Source organism: Mustelus asterias, chromosome 11 (assembly GCF_964213995.1).
Source record: "Mustelus asterias chromosome 11, sMusAst1.hap1.1, whole genome shotgun sequence".
NCBI lineage: Eukaryota > Metazoa > Chordata > Chondrichthyes > Carcharhiniformes > Triakidae > Mustelus > Mustelus asterias.
Window position 1 is genome coordinate 3,665,679 of NC_135811.1, and position 17,014 is coordinate 3,682,692.

A 17,014-nucleotide genomic window follows, 5' to 3' on the forward strand; every position below is an offset into this window, starting at 1 on the left:
ATAAAGCTCGGCACAACATCGTGGGCCGAAGGGCCTGTTCTGTGCTGTACTGTTCTATGTTCTATGTTCCTACCAATACTGTCGTGGACAGATGTATCTGCGGCAGGCGGGTTGGTGAGGATGAGGTTGTATGTTTTTCCCTCTTGTTGGTTCCTTCACCAACTGCCATAGACTTAGAGGAGCAGTTATGTCCCGTTCAACCTAACCAGCTTGAGCCACTCTTGGTGATGGACATTGAAGTCCCCCACTCAGAGTACATTCTGTGTCCTTGCCACCCTCAGTGCTTACCCCAAGCGGTGTTCAACATGGAGGAGTACTGTTCATCAGGTGGGCAATCTGCAGGAGGTCTCCTTGCCCGTATTTGAGCTGATGCCATGAGACTTCATGGGTCTGGTCAATGTTGAGGACTTCCAGGGCAACTCCCTCCTGACTATATAACCACTGTGCTGCTACCTCTGCTGGGTCTGTACTGCTAGTGAGACAAGACACACTCAGGGATGGTGATGGTGGTGTCTGGGACAGTATCTGTGAGGTATGATTTTGTGAGTATAGCTATGTCAGGCTGTTGCTTGACTCGTCTGTGAGACAGCTCCCTCGATTTTGGCACAAGCCCCCAGATGTTAGTGAGGAGGACTTTGCAGGGTTGACAGGGCTGGGTTGTTTTGTGAGTCTATCATCTATCTTGCTTGTACATAGGTGATGATAATCTAGACTTAGCATTATTGTCAATGGCTGTGTGACTAAATAGATATCGGTGAATCTGTTGCATGTGGCTCTGAGACAAGACCACATTGTTCTAGCATCTGAGGATTTTGAGGAGGTCACTGACACAGCTCGCTAAATGCGATAGATTAATATATGTTGTGTCTAAGGCATTTATAAGACTCTGCAAGAGAGATTTTCAAAAATAAAAGAGGATGTTATGAAAGGTTACCTGGCGATGTGGGCTGTTATATAAAGTAGAGTAAGTAGTCTTAGAACACCAAGTTAAAGTCCAACAGGTTTATTTGATAGCATGTGCTTTCAGAGCATTGCATCTTCGTCAGGTGAGTGAAGAGTTCAGTTCACAAACAGGGCATATATAGACACAAACTCAATTACAAGATAATGGTTGGAATGCGAGTCTTAACAGGTAATCCAGTCTTTCCAGACACAGACAATATATGAAGTGGTTGATGGTTGTTTTTGTGAATGGGTAAATGGCTCACTGTCTAGTTATCGGGATGTGACAAGTGATATATCTCAGGGAAATGTTCTTCAGTTATTCTTCATATTTAATAATGACTTGGATAAAGGATTGAAGGGTTGTTCACTCAAGTTTGCAGACATCACTCACTCAGCGGAGAGGAATCTGGATCCTGTGACCCTCTGGTCTGTAAGTTGCAAAACCACTTTGGTGTGTTTTGCAAACGTCAGATGAGAGAAAGCAAGGAACAAGAGGCCATTCAGCCCCTCAGTGCCCATTCTGACATATAATTAGATCATGATCTGCACTTCCATACTAATAAAAATTAATATCAATATTGAAAGCTTAATTTAACCCCAGCATCCAACAATCTTTTGGTGGACTGAATTTAAAATTTCCGTTGCCCTTTTTGTGAAAGCTTTTTCTTGAATTCACTTCTGAATGGACTAGCTCTAATTATAAACTTGTCCTGGAATCCTCCGGCACAGGGCCGATGGGCTGAGTGGCCTCCTGTGCTGTATCATTATCTGAATTGGCCTCACAATACAAAGAGGCGCCATTCAGAACACAGGGTGGATTTTCCATCATCTCCGCTCTGTGCATTGTGATGGCGGAGGTGGCCCACCATTGGCTGGCTGCGGGATCTTCTGGACCTGCCGCTGTAGACGGGATTTCCCATTGGTCAGACCTTCTGTCGCTGAGGAACCCGTAACAGGTTGTTGCCATTGGTGGGACCAGAAATTCACGCTGGTGGGAAGCGCTGGATAAACCTGTCTTTAGGAACAGAAAAAGGCCATTCAGTCCCTCGAGCCTGTTCCGTCATTCACTGAGATCATAGCTAACCTTAATCATAACTCTCTCCACCTGCCATAACCCCATATTCTGTCATATCCTTATATTACCATCTACTTATTGTGTGACAGAGTGTTTCCCAGCTCTTCTCCTGAATGGCTCTGAAATTATGATTATATCCCCCAGTTCTAGGCTCCCCCATCAGTGGAAAAGATTTCTCTCTATTTACCATATCAGCTGTTCCAAAATCCTAAAACCCTCCGTCAAATCATCCCTTCACCCTCCATATTTCAGGGAGTAGAAGCTTTGTTTATATAATCTCCCTCTTTGGAGCCCTGGTAATGTCCTGGTATCTTCTATCTTCTTAACAAAGATTACTGCCAGGATTCTCCCAAAACAAAACTAAGTGTCCAATGGGCGGGAAAGCGGGAGTATTCCCTGCCTGTTTTTTGGGAGTACTTGCCTGAGTGAATCTCCAACGCTCTGAGCGTTGCAGAGTGCCTCAGCACAATTCACTCTGAAAAGCAAGGGACGGGGCCTATTCCCGCTGGAGAGGCCGGCAGCATAGCGCTGAATGGGCCACTGCACATGCGCCAATATGTCAGTGTGGAGATAAATGTGTGCGCAGTGCCCCCCCCCCCCCATTGTCGGCCTCCTGATCGCTGGTCTTCCCAACCCCCCCCCGATCACTGGCCTACCGGACCTTCCTGGGCCAGCCCTGGTCACCACCACCACACCTCCCCCCCCTCACCTCACCTAAATGACAAGGCCCGATAACCCCCACCACCCCAACCACCATCACCGAAGGCCAGATTCCTCTGTGATAATCAGTTCCACGCTGATTTCCAGCACGGAGCCGATAGCGTTGAAAAAAAGCAGATGGGAGATGTGGGGTGCAGCGGGCCGGGAGAATCCTGGCCTATATTTCCACACAGTATGAAGTGGGAGGGAAATGGGATCCCAACTTAACCAACTGTCAAGGAAGGGGTGGTACTGAGTCTGATTCAACTGCAGAACTAACACATCTGCATCAGAACTTATGTTTATTTGTCCTTTTGTTCCAGGGTGTTCGTCTAAGTCATTCAAACTGTACTCGCCGAAGGAACCCCCTAACGGCAACGCGTTTCCCCCCTACCATCCGGGCAGCATGCTGGATCGCGATGTCGGGTAAGTGTCAGTCTCCAGACAGACTCGCTCTCTGTACTGCTTCCTTTCCTTCAGAAACTAGTCATTCTAGCAGAGGCTGACAATTTGGCATGGTCTGACTATCAGCCCTTCTCAATGGGTGCCAATCATGATCTGAATCTCAGCAAACAGCCTTCACTAAAGCCCCAGCATAGTTATCACAAAACTGGAAACTCTCACTGAGGCATGGATCATATGGATTCTGACATATGGATTCTTACAGGGGTGTTCCCCACACAGTCACTCTAACTGGGGTACAGGTTCCCCACACACTCACTCTCACTGGGGTACAGGTTCCCCACACACTCACTCTCACTGGGGTACAGGTTCCCCACACACTCACTCTCACTGGGGTACGGGTTCCACACACACTGACTCTCACTGGGGTACGGGTTCCACACACACTGACTCTCACTGGGGTACGGGTTCCACACACACGGACTCTCACTGGGGTACGGGTTCCACACACACTGACTCTCACTGGGATACGGGTTCCACACACGCTCAGTCTCACTGGGGTACGGGTCCCACACACACTGACTCTCACTGGGGTACGGGTCCCACACACACTGACTCTCACTGGGATACGGGTTCCACACACACTGACTCTCACTGGGGTACAGGTCCCAAACACACTGACTCTCACTGGGGTACAGGTCCCAAACACACTGACTCTCACTGGGGTACGGGTTCCACACACACTGACATTCACTGGGGTACGGGTTCCACACACACACTGACTTCTCCCACTGAGGTACGCATCCCACATGCACTGACTCTCACTGGAGTACGGGTTCCACACACACACTGACTCTCACTGGGGTACGGGTCCCACACACACTGACTCTCACTGGGATACAGGTTCCACACACACTGACTCTCACTGGGGTACTGGTTCCACACACACTGACTCTCACTGGGGTACGGGTTCCACACACACTGACTCTCACTGGGGTACGCATCCCACATGCACTGACTCACTGGGGTACGGATTCCACACACACTGACTCTCACTGGGATACAAGTTCCACACACACTGACTCTCACTGGGATACAAGTTCCACACACACTGACTCTCACTGGGGTACTGGTTCCACACACACTGACTCTCACTGGGGTACAGGTCCCACACACACTGACTCTCACTGGGGTATGGGTTCCACACACACTGACTCTCACTGGGGTACATGTTACACACACACTGACTCTCATTGCGGTACGGGTTCCACACACACTGACTCTCACTGGGGTACGGGTCCCACACACACTGACTCTCACTGGGGTACGGGTCCCACACAGGCTGCGACTAGTGGGTTGGTGCTGGGATCCCAGCTATTCATTATATGTATTAATAATTTAGATGAAGGAACTAAATGTAAAGATCCAAATTTGCAGATGACACAATGCTGTGGAGGTGGTTAGGGTGAGCTGTGAAGAGGATGCAAAGATGCTTCAGCGTGATTTGGACAGGCTGAGTGTGTGGGCATATGCATGGCAGATGCAGTATAATATGGATAAATATGAGGTTATTCACTTCGATAGCAATTGTAGGAAGGCAGATTATTATTTGAATGGGTGTAAATTGAGAGAGGTGGATACTCAGCGAGACCTTGGTGTCCTCGTGCATCAGTCGCTGAAAGTAAGCGCACAGGTACAGCAGGCAGTAAAGAAGGCAAATGGTATGTTGGCCTTCATAACGAGTGGGTTTGAGTATAGGGATGGGGATGTTTTACTACGATTGTATAGGACATTGGTGAGGCCACACCTGGAGTATTGTGTGCAATTTTGGTGTCCTTATCTGAGGAAGGATGTCCTTGCTATCGAGGAAGTACAGTGAAGGTTTACCAGGCTGATTCCTGGGAAGGCAGGCTTGTAATATGTGGAGAGACTAAGTCGGTTAAGATTGTATTCATTGGAGTTTAGAAGAGTGAGTGGGATCTCACAGAAACCTATAAAATTCTAACAAGCTTAGGCAGGGAAGATTCAGAAAGAACGTTCCCGATGGTGGGGGAGCGCAGAACTAGGGGTCATTGTTTGAGGATAAGGGGGTAAACCTTTTAGGACTGAGGTGAGGAGAAATTTCTTCACTCAGAGAGTGGTGAATGTGTGGGATTTGCTACCACAGAATGTCGTTGAGGCCAAAACATTATGTGAAAGAAATTCAACATCGTTCTTGGGGCTAAAGGGATCATGGGAGATTGCGGGGGGAGGGAGGGAATCAGGATATTGAATTTGATGATCAAAATGAATGGAGGAGCAGGCTCGAAGGGCCAAATGGCCTCCTCCTGCTTCTAGTTTCTCTGTTTCTAAATGAAACTCTGTTCCCTGGGTTCTGAGTTTCTGTTAGTCAAGCCTTCACTCAGTAGAAAGCATTACATCTCCCAAGAATCATCCGAAGTATGAAAATTATAATCCCATAATGCGGACAATATCTTCAAATCTCATGTCTGTATTTCCCAGGGTTATGTGTATCTCAGGTCAAGTCTGTTGCTCTTGTCCCAATGCAATTCCTCTTTGCTGGGATGTGGTTCAACAGAGAGAAGATATATTTTCCTACCTCACCCATTCTCCAATAAAACAGCCCAGACAATGAATATCCACAGGATTTGTGACTGTGGGGGAAAATCACAGCTGTGCCTGAATCTCAGCACGAAAGGCTGCATCTTCCAGTGTTGGGGTTGTAATTACAGTGCAAACGTCGAGAGACTCCTACCCGATTTCTACTCTTCATCACTCAGCTGACACTGTGATCAGTCATAATCATAGATTTATAGAATCCCTACAGTGCAGAATGAGGCTTTTCGGCCCATCGAGTCTGCGCCGGCTCTCTGACAGAGCATCTTACCAAGCCTGTAGTCCCTATCCAACGGCTTTATCCAAGAGCCTTTTCTTTCGAAAAGTCAGTGAGCCAGTGCGAGCTGCTGTTGTTTATCTGTTGATTGACAGGCACAAATAAAAGCCTGGAAATGGTTTGTTTCGAGAATTCCACTCAGCCTGGGATTGAAGTTGAGCGAAATTCAGTACCAAGCACATGGAGCTGCTAATATTTCCCAGGATTTCTATAAATATCTGCTTTCCAAATTCAGGTTTCAAAAGTACTTTTCTGTGCAGACCATCTCCACATACTGTGGAGACAATAGGACATGAAAGGGAATATTTTTCTACGACTTGCAATATCTCAGAGTACCTGATGGTGGCGATGCTGATGCTAATGTAAAGTGGTGCCACCTGCTGGCGGCTTACACTAATGCAGTTCCAGAATTTGCAGCAGCGCCACAACCTGGCATTTGCTGGAACGCACAGTGAGAAGTCTCACAACACCAGGTTAAAGTCCAACAGGTTTATTTGGCACTAGTTTTCGGAGTCTCAGGCTCCTTCATCAGGTGAGTGAGGTCTTGTGTTCACAAACAGGTGATGTACAGACACAAAGTCAATTTACAAGATAATGGTTGGAATGCGAGTCTTTACAGGCGATGAAGTCTTAAAGGTACAGACAATGTGAGTGTGAGGGTTAAGCACAGGTTAAAGAGATGTGCATTGTCTCCAGCCAGGACAGTTTAGTGAGATTTTGCAAGCTCAGGCAAGTCATGGGGATTACAGATAGTGTGACATGAACCTAAGATCCCGGTGAGGCCGTCCTCATGTGTGCGGAACTTGGCTATCAGTCTCTGCTCAGCGATTCTGCATTGTTCTTGTGCTTGGCCCTCTGTCCACTCACATTGTCTGTACCTTTAAGACTTGATTACCTGTAAAGACTCGCATTCCAATCATTATCTTGTAAATTGAGTTTGTGTCTGTATATGACCTGTTTGTGAACACAAGTCCTCACTCACCTGATGAAGGAGCTTGAGACTCCGAAAACGAGTGCCAAATAAACCTGTTGGACTTTAACCTGGTGTTGTGAGACTTCTTACTGTGCTTACCCCAGTCCAACGCCGGCATCTCCACATCATTTGGTGCTACTGCAGAAATAGAAAAGGAAGCAAAGGCTGCAAACCAGATCCCAATGCCTCGAGGGACGTCCTGTTCCGTGTTTTATTTCCAGTAATTTAAGGGATCACTGGCAGGGCCAGCATTTTTTGCCCACTCCTATTTGTCCTTGAGAAGGTGGTGGGAGTCGCTTTCCTGAATGGCTGCAGTCCACACCCACAGTGCTGTTAAGTAGGGAATTCCAGGATTTTGACTCCAGGACAGTGAAGGAATGGCGATATATTTCCAAATCAGGATGGTGAGTGACTTGGAGGGGAATCTTCAGGTGATGGTGTTGCTGCTTTTGTCCTTCTGCATGGTAGTGGTGATGGGTTTGGAAGGTGCTGTCTCAAGAGCCTTGGTGAATTCCCAGAGTGTGTCTTGTAGATGGAACACACTGCTGCCATTGTTGCCATTGCAACACTGTTCGTCAGTGTTGGAGGGATTGAATGTCTGTGGATGGGGTGTCAATCAAGCAAGCTGCTTTGTCCTGGATGGCGTTGAGCTGCTTGAGTGTTATTGGAGCTGCACCAATTCAGGCAAGTGGAGAATATTCCATTACACTCCTGACTTGTGTCTTGTAAATGGTGGGCATGCTTTGGGAAGTCAGGAGGTGAGTTACTCACCGCAGGATTTCTAGCCTCTGACCTGCTCTTGTAGACATTTATATGGCCAATCCAGTTCAGTTTCTGGTCAATAGTAAACCCCAGGATGTTGGGGGATTCAGCAATGGTAATGCCATTGAATGTTAAGGGGTGATGGTTAGATTCTCTCTCGTAGAATATGGTCATTGCCTGGCACTTGTGTGGCCCGAATGTTAGTTGCTACTTATCAACCCAAGCCTGGATGTTGTTGCTTCAATATCTAAGGAGTCATGAGTGGTGCTGAATGTTGTGCAACATGGAAGGACACTCATTGAGGAAGCAGCTGAAGATGGCTGGGCCTAGGGAACTATCCTGAGGAAACTCTGCATTGACTTCCTGGATCTGAAACAACATCAACCATCTTCCTTTGTGCTTGTTAGATCTCCTGGGGGAGAAGCTGCCTGTTCAGACATATGAAGGTCGATAGCAGAAACTGGTGATGCTGAGTAGATGTCATCCTCAAATCGAGGGACAGTCTCATTGAGTGATGCAGCTCCTATGTTGAAAGAATATACATTTGTTCTGACTGTCTGAAATTTTAGAAAATACTCTGCACCATTTCCATTTAACCCAAAGTGGGTATCTCTCATTTTTCCACATTGAACTGTCGGTTTTCTCTCACTCATTTAATCTGTCAATGCTCCTTTCAACTTTCTGCTTCCATCTACACTATTCACTACCTTACCTTAGGAACCTGGGAACAGACCCCCTGTTGTTCCAGGATTCAGATTGTGCCTGATCAGTGGCTTAACTACATCTACCTGCTGTTGTCCTTTTATCCCTTAAGACCTTTGACTATCGGTGGCACAGTGGGCAGAGTGGTAGCACAGTGGTTAGTACTTCTGCCTCACAGCGCTGGGGACCCGGGTTTGATTCCCAGCTGGGTGACTGTGCAAACTCCGCACATTCTCCCCGTGTCTGCGTGGGTTTCCTCCGGGTGCTCTGGTTTCATAGAAACCTAGACTTCGAAACATCGAAGATAGGAACAGGAGGAGGTCATTTGGCCCTTCGAGCCTGCTCCGCCATTCATTACGATCATGGCTGATCATCCAACTCAATAGCCTAATCCTGCTTTTTCCCCCTAACCTTTGATCCCATTCGCCCCAAGTGCTATATCCAGCCGCCTCTTGAATGCATTCAATGTTTCGGCATCAACTACTTCCTGTGGTAATGAACTCCACAGGCTCACCACTCTTTGGGTGAAGAAATGTCTCCTCACCTCCGCCCTAAATGGTCTACCCTGAATCCTCAGACTGTGACCCCTGGTTCTGGACTCCCCCACCATTGGAAACATCCTCCCTGCATCTACCCTGTCTAGTCCTGTTAGAATTTTATAAGTCTCTGAGATCCCCCCTCATTCGTCTGAACTCCAGCGAAAACAATCCTAACCTAGTCAATCTCTCCTCATACATCAGTCCCGCCATCCCCGGAATCAGCCTGGTAAACCTTTGCTGCACTCCCTCGAGAGCAAGAACATCCTTCCTCAGAAAAGGAGGCCAAAACTGTACACTATACTCTAGGTGTGGCCTCACCAAGGCCCTGTATAATTGCAACAACACATCCCTGCTCCTGTACTCAAAACCTCTCGCATTGAAGGCCAACATACCATTTGCCTTCTTTACTGCCTGCTGCACCTGCATGCTTACCTTCAGCGACTGGTGCACAAGGACACCCAGGTCCCGCTGCACACTCCCCTCTCCTAATTTACAATCATTCAGGTAGTAATCTGCCGCCTTGTTTTTGCTTCCAAAGTGAATGACCTCACTTTGTCCAAACTATACTGCATCTGCCATTGATTAGCCCACTCACCCAACCTGCCCAGATCATTCTGAAGGAACTCTCCATCCGCATCACAGTTCACCCTCCCATCCAACTTGGTATCATCTGCAAACTTTGAGATGTTACATTTTGTTCCTTTATCCAAATCATTAATAGATGAGGGGGAGATAGTGGAAGCAGATACAATAGTGACTTTTAAGACTTGACAAATACATGAATAGGATAGGAATAGAGGGATATGGTCCCCAGAGGGTAGGGGGTTTTAGTTCAGTCGGGTAGCATGGTCGGTGCAGGTTTGGAGGACTGAAGAGTCTATTTCTGTGCTGTAATTTTCTTTGTTCTTTATATATTGTGAATAGCTGGGGTCCCAGCACTGATCCCTGTGGCATCCCACTAGCTACTGGTTGCCAATTTGAGAAGGACCCATTAATTCTTGCTCTTTGTTTCCTTTCTGCCAACCAGTTTTCTATCCATCTCAATACACTTCCCCCAATCCCATGCGCTTTAATCTTGCCTGATACTTTCTTATGAGGAACTTTGTCAAACGCTTTCTGAAAGTCCAAATATACTACATCGACTGGCTCCCCCTTGTCAACTCTACCTCCCACAGTCTTAAAGACATATTGGTTAGGTGCATTGACCATGCTAAATTCTCCCTCAGTGTACCCAAACACGTGCCGGAGTGTGGCGAGCAGGGGATTTTCACAGTAACTTCAATGCAGTGTTAATGTAGGCCTACTTGAGACACTAATAAATAAATTTAAAACTTTAAACTTAATCAATTTTAGAATTAAAACAATTCATCTAGTATCAATCGCCATTTGTGGAAGAGAGTTCCGAACTTCTTCCCCCTGAGTATGTGAAGTGTTTCCTAATTTCACTCCTGGAAGGTCTGGCTCTAATGTTTAATGACTCTAGTCCCAGACTCTCCAAACCAGTGAAAACAGTCTCTCTCTCCTAAATATCGCTGTAATCATCCCTCAGCTTATGTATTTGCCTGAGCATCTGGATTATTAGCCCATCGCCTCCAAATAGCACAATTCTGAAAATGATCAGAGGGATCTTGGTAACCATGTACTCAAACCTTAAAGGTGACAACAAGTTGATAAGGTGGTTAAAAAGCAGATGGGTTACTTGGGTTTATATATAGAGAAATAGAACATAAGAGTTGATTGCTCGAATTTTATCAATCACTAAGTCACTCAGCTGGAGTATTGTGGAGAATTTCTGGACCCCACACCCACAGGAAATGCGTAAAGGCTTTGGGAAAGGGTACGGAGGAGGTTTCCCAGAACCCTACCAGGGATGAGGGATGTCAGTTATGTGGAGAGGTTGCAAAAGTTAAACCTGATCTCCTTGGAGCAAGAGGGTGAAGAAGTGATCCAACAGAGGTTTTCAAAATGACGAGGTTTTGGTAGAGTAGAGAGGGGAAAAAAAGCAATTTGCTCTGGTGAATGGGTCAATAATCAGAGGTCATAGATTTAAAATCATTGGTGTAAAAGGTCTAGTGGGGAGATCAGGTGAATTTATTTTTCAGAGAATTGTCAGGATTTGGATCTCTCTACTTGGAAACATGATGGAAGCTGATTCCATGGATCATTTTAAAAAGGCGTTGGACCTTCCAGGCGAAGGAGAAAGTTGATGAGAACATCAGCTTTTCTGGGATCCATGAAATGGAAGGCATTCCATCTCAACAACACAAACATTCACTCCAATCTGAACAATGCCATCATAGGATTTTTAAAAATTCATTTGTGGGACATGGGCGTCGCTGGCTGGCCAGCATTTATTGCCCATCCCTAGTTGCCCTTGAGAAGCTGCCTTCTTGAATTGCTGCAGTCCGTGTTCTGTGGGTTGACCCACAATGCCATGAAGGAGGGAATTCCAGGATTTTGACCCAGCGACTGCAAAGGAACGGCGATATATTTCCAAGTCAGGGGTGATGAGTGGCTTGGAGGGGAACTTGCAGGTGGTGGTGTTCCCATTTATCTGTTGCCCTTGTCCTTCTAGATGGAAATGGTTGTGGGTTTGGAAAGTGCTGTCTAAGGATCTTTGGTGAATTGCTGCAGTGCATCTTGTAGATAGTACACACTGCTGCTACTGAGTGTTGGTGGTGGACGGTTTGAATGTTTGTGGATGTGGTGCCAATCAAGTGGACTGCTTTAGATAGATAGATACCCTACAGTGCAGAAAGAGGCCCTTCGGCCCATCGAGTCTGCACCGACCACAATCCCACCCAGGCCCTATCCCCATATCCCACCCACTAATCCCTCTAACCTAGACATCTCAGGACTCGAAGGGGCAATTTTAGCATGGCCAATCAACCTAACCTGCACATCTTTGGACGGTGGGAGGAAACCGGAGCACCCGGAGGAAACCCACGCAGACACGAGGAGAATGTGCAAACTCCACACAGACAGTGACCCAAGCCAGGAATCGAACCCAGGTCCCTGGAGCTGTGAAGCAGCAGTGCTAACCACTGGATGGTGTCAAGCCTCTTGAGTGTTGTTGGAGCTGCACCCATCCAGGCAAGTGGGGAGTATTCCATCACACTCCTTGTGCCTTGTAGATGGTGGATAGGCTTTGGGGAGTCAGGAGGTGAGTTACTCACCGCAGTATTCAGTATTCCTCTGACCTGCTCTTATAGCCACTTTGTTTATGTGGTGAGTCTAGTTGAGTTTTTGGTCAATGGTAACCTCAAGGATGTTGATAGTGGGGGATTCAGTGATGGTTACACCATTGAATGTCAAGGGGCGGTGGTTAGAGTCTCTCTTATTGGTGATGGTCATTGCCTGGCATTTGTGTGGCGCAAATGTTACTTACCACCTGTCAGCCCAAGCCTGGATATTGTCCAGACCTTGTTGCATTTGAACATGGACTGTTTCAGTATCTGAGGAGTCGCTAATGGTGCTGAACATTGTGCAATCATCGGCGAACATCCCCACTTCTGACCTTATGATGGAGGGAAAGTCATTGATGAAGCATAGGATCTGGGCTTTATGGGGACACCACCACCTTCTCAAGGGTAATTATGATGGTCAATGAGTGGTAGGAATAAACTCTTAGAAAAGGGGATTTCACCCCCAGAGTTTCTGATTTCAATATGAGGTGAATGACAGTGTTCAGATTGGAGTGAATGTGTGTGTTGTGTATAGAGTGGAACACTTTCCATTTCATGCTGCAGTGAATGGTGCCTCTTGAACAGGTCATTGGTTTGGGAAGTTTGGTTGAAGTCTTGGTGAGTTGCTAAGGTGGGGGATAGGGGGTTAGTTATATTGATCCAAGGGTAAAAAGTGAATCTAGCTGTTTTAAACTATCGTATGTACTTTTTCTTCCTCTTGACAGTCCGACACCTATGTATCCTCCGACATACCTGGAGCCTGGTATTGGGTAAGTGGCAGATTTGTAATAATAATTTGGCCATTGGCTGGATAGATCTTGTGGGGCATACATAGCTGGAAGTTTCCTGGTTCTAATTGAAGTTTGTGCCAACATGCCTGACTGCCCATTCTACAAATGTTCACCAAGGACAGTGTATCAAGCCCTTGACCGACAGATGTCATCAAAGGCAGAGCTATGATCCTTACCCAATGTCTACTCGTGTTGGACTGCTTTCCTGTTCTAATTTAGCTCATTATTACTGACTATTGAAGTAACAACTGTAAAATCTTCTTAATCTTTAAGCTCATGTTACACAATCCAATATAAGTAAAAAGCCAAATAATACGGTACAATTTGATTTAGTTATAGGATTCTATATTAGTGAGCTCACGATTCACTATAAGAATGTGGGTACTGTCCTTTACAGTTCAAGTATGATCATAGCAACAATGGTTTGCACAAAACACATACCAATTCTACCTTTAATCTCTGTATTTCATACCTACTAACACTAAACTAATATATATTTTATATATATATATATATATATAAACTGTGACCAAGCAACATAGCCCCCAGACCCTCAAGATGTGGTGGGGTGATCATCCCATTCCTTCAGCTTCTCACCCTTTAGAAAGCATCACGGTTCAGCAGAACTGAAAGATATCTCGTCATGTACTAATTCCACAAGCAAGAACTTGCATTGAAATATATCTGTATTTCAAATTAAATATCTGTACAACCAAATTCTCATTCCTACAACAAAGGTCGGCACAGTGGTTAGCATTGCTGCCTCACAACACCAGGGACCCAAATTTGATTCTGGCCTTGGGTGACTATCTGTGTGGAGTTAGACCATTCTCCCCATGTCTGCATGGGCTTCCTCCCACAGTCCAAAGATAGAATCATAGAATCCAACAGTGCAGAAGGAAGGCATTCGACCCATCGAGTCTGCACTGACAACAATCCCACCCAGGCTCTATCCCCATTACCCCCATGCATGTTTAGATTAGGTGGAATGGCCATGGTTAATTGTCCCTTAGTGTCCAAAGGTTTGTGATTAGGTGGTAAATACGTGGGGTTACAAGGATAGGGCGGAGGGGAGGGCCTGGGTGGGAGGTTCTTTTGGAAAGTCAGTGCAGACTCAATGGCCGAGTGGCCTCTTCTGCACTCCCGGGATTCTATGATCACTGGAGAATGATCAGGATATATCCTGGCCGATTCCCTTACACAGCAAAAGAAATCTATCAATTTCAGCCTAAAAATTGCATCTGCAGCTATTGGGAGATATTAGTAGATTTCCACCTCGATTTGTGTGAATATTTCCTGATTTCACTCCAAAATGGCTTTGTGCTAATTGTAAGGTTGCACTCCATAGTCTGGGTCTTCGCATCGGAGGAAGCAGTTTCTCAATCTACCCAAATTAATTAATTTATCATTTATGTACCCTGATTAGATCACCCCTTAACTTTCTAAAGTCAAAACAATACATGACAGAATTCATGCAATCTTCCCTTGTAGTGTAATCCTTTCAGCTCTGCTGTTACGCTGGTGAATATGTGTTACGCCCTGAAGTTGGTATATCTTTTCTGAAGTGCAGTCTCCCGTACTCCAAACGCAGTCTGAACTTTCGAAATGTATTTCTTGAGTTCTTTGCTGGAAACCAGGAAATGCCTTGACATGAAAGGCTCAGTTAATATGGAACAGGTTAATGTGAGTAAAGGCAAGTGACACGCGTCCTGATGACAATATGCACGCTCCTGTTATTCTCCTAGGCAGCAGCTGTCTGCATCGCCAACTTGCCCCGTGAGAGCGAGATTGGTGCACCAAGACCTGAATCTTTATTATCTGTTCACTGGCAGGATTTGTGGAAGCCATTTTGGAGTTTGATGTCCTGTGTAACTGAAAGAGCTCGAGTGGCTTTCTCATCAAGGAACCAAATCAACGACAGGAAGCTCTGCCCTACCCACTTCCTGCACCAAATTCATGAGTTTCTTTAACAAACTGTGTTTCTATCTGACACTTAATGCGCCAGAAGGCATCTCCAAACTGTTGCCATTCAGGAGAGGGACTGTGTATAGATTTTGCTGGTGCTGTAAGTTATTGGGCGGTATTTTCCAGCCGCACTCGCCTCCAAACCAGAAAATCCCACCCGAGGCCAACGAACCTTTACATGATGCCCCCCGCCACCCCCCCCCCCCCCCTCTACGATTCCAGTGGAGGGGGGGGGGGAATTCCCCCCAGTGTCTTTGTTTTGGTTAAATCGTTACATCTGGCCCACTCTCCAAATTCACATGTGGTAGATTCACATTTCGAGTTAACACAGAGGGAAAAATAGAGTGAGATTGAGAGAGGTGTGGCACCGAAGGAATGGTGAAAGAGAAGAGATTTAAGGAGGTTTTTAAGCAGGAAAAGAGTTAAGAAGGTGGAGGCAAAGATTTCCATAGGGGCTGAATGGGTGTACGGCAAAGGTGAAGCAGAGGGTGTGGTGACTGATGAGGAGCAAAGAAAGGGGGCAAAAAGATTAGCATTTATATAGTGCCTTTTGTGACCATCGGACACTAGAATGGGCATTCCAGCCAATGAAATGCTTTTGAAGTGTGGTCCCTGTTGTAATGTAGGAAAAATGGCAACCAATTTACACAAACACAATGTGATAATGATCAGATCATCTCTTTCTAGTGATATTAATGGAGGGATAGCTGTTAGCAAGGACACCAGGGATAACTGCCCTGCTGTTCTTTCAATAATGTCGGGGAATAGCTTGTGTTTGCCTGAGAGAGCAGTCAGGGCCTCAGGTTAATATCTCTCCTCTGACACTGCATTGCGTTGTCTGCCCTCAGTGTGATATCTCAGAAGCGCAAATCCTCAGCAACCAGAACCTTGTGACTCAGAGGCCAGAGTGATCCACAGCTGGTCCGGTGCATTTGGGGAAAATAAGGGTGACGAAATCTCATGAGGCAAGGCCACGGAGGGATTTGTAAATGGAGTTCCGAAATCAATTTGCTGGCGCACTCATTTCCTGACCAGAAAGCCTTCGGTCCGAGCCTGCCATCATCAGTTACAAAAGAGATCACATTCAGGCCTCAGGCATCAAAATGGCCGCCACCAATCCTGGCAGTGGGGCAGGGAGCATAAATTCAGGTTTGGCGCAGAATCAATCTGATGAAGATCATGAAAGGAGTTTGAAATGGAAACTGGTCTAAGCTTTCCAGTGAGATAAAAGAGACAGGCCTGCATAATGTTCCAGAGACAAGGGTTCAAATCCCACAAGCTGGGAGGAATTCAAAATCAATTGATAAAAATGGAATGAAATGCTAGTCTCATTATTAATGATTATGAATGACCAGGTTGAAAAAGCCCATGTGATTCACTAGTATCGGTCATGGACAGAAACCTGCTATACTTGCCGGGTCTGGTCTACATGTGACTCCAGACCCACAGCAATGTGGTTGATTCTTAACTGCCCTCTGAAATGGCCGGGCAAGCCACTCAATTGTAGGAAACAGCTGGTGATAAAAGCACTGTGGATGTCGATACACCACTTGGACTGCAGCAGTGCAAACAGGCAACTCAACACCACCCTCTCATGGGCAATTTGGGATGGACAAGAAATCCTGCCCTTGTCAGTGATGCTCACGTCCCATGACTGAATTTAAAAATTGGAAAGCGAAATAAAAAGTTAAAGAACACACTGAACGTTTAAAACAAAAGTCTTTGTTGTTTGGTCTTCAACCTGACTGTCGATGAGTCTGCGTCTGGGCACAAACACTAATAGTAGAAAAGCAGTCTAATTATGAATGAGATGCTTTGTTCAGCTAATGTTATCTTTTGTGACAGGAGACACACACCTTACATGAACCAGACCGACTACAGGATATTCGAACTCAACAAACGATTACAGAACTGGGCAGAGGTAAAACTTAATTCAATCTTTACAACATATTGTTCTTTGTAAACTTTGCTCATTCATGGGGGGAGCTTTAGTGCAGGAGAATGTTACACTTTCTATAGCAGATACTTAGTTTCAAAATCAAACACTCCCAGGACAGGTACAGCACGGGGTTAGATACAGAGT

At 46.0% G+C, this 17,014-nt stretch overlaps 1 protein-coding gene across 16 annotated transcripts in view; it reads left to right on the plus strand.

The window, feature by feature from the left end:
- The window catches only part of ldb1a (LIM domain binding 1a), a 113,538-nt gene that overhangs the window by 77,589 nt on the left and 18,935 nt on the right, over window positions 1-17,014 (plus strand). For 12 of the 16 annotated variants that reach the window (XM_078223009.1, XM_078223013.1, XM_078223021.1 and 9 more), the window contains 3 exons: window positions 3,043-3,145; window positions 12,901-12,945; window positions 16,777-16,852. In XM_078223009.1, the coding sequence (XP_078079135.1) occupies window positions 3,043-3,145; window positions 12,901-12,945; window positions 16,777-16,852 (224 nt within the window). The remainder of the gene's footprint in view (window positions 1-3,042; window positions 3,146-12,900; window positions 12,946-16,776; window positions 16,853-17,014) is intronic. The other 4 variants (XM_078223016.1, XM_078223019.1, XM_078223017.1 and 1 more) reach the window with 1 other exon arrangement.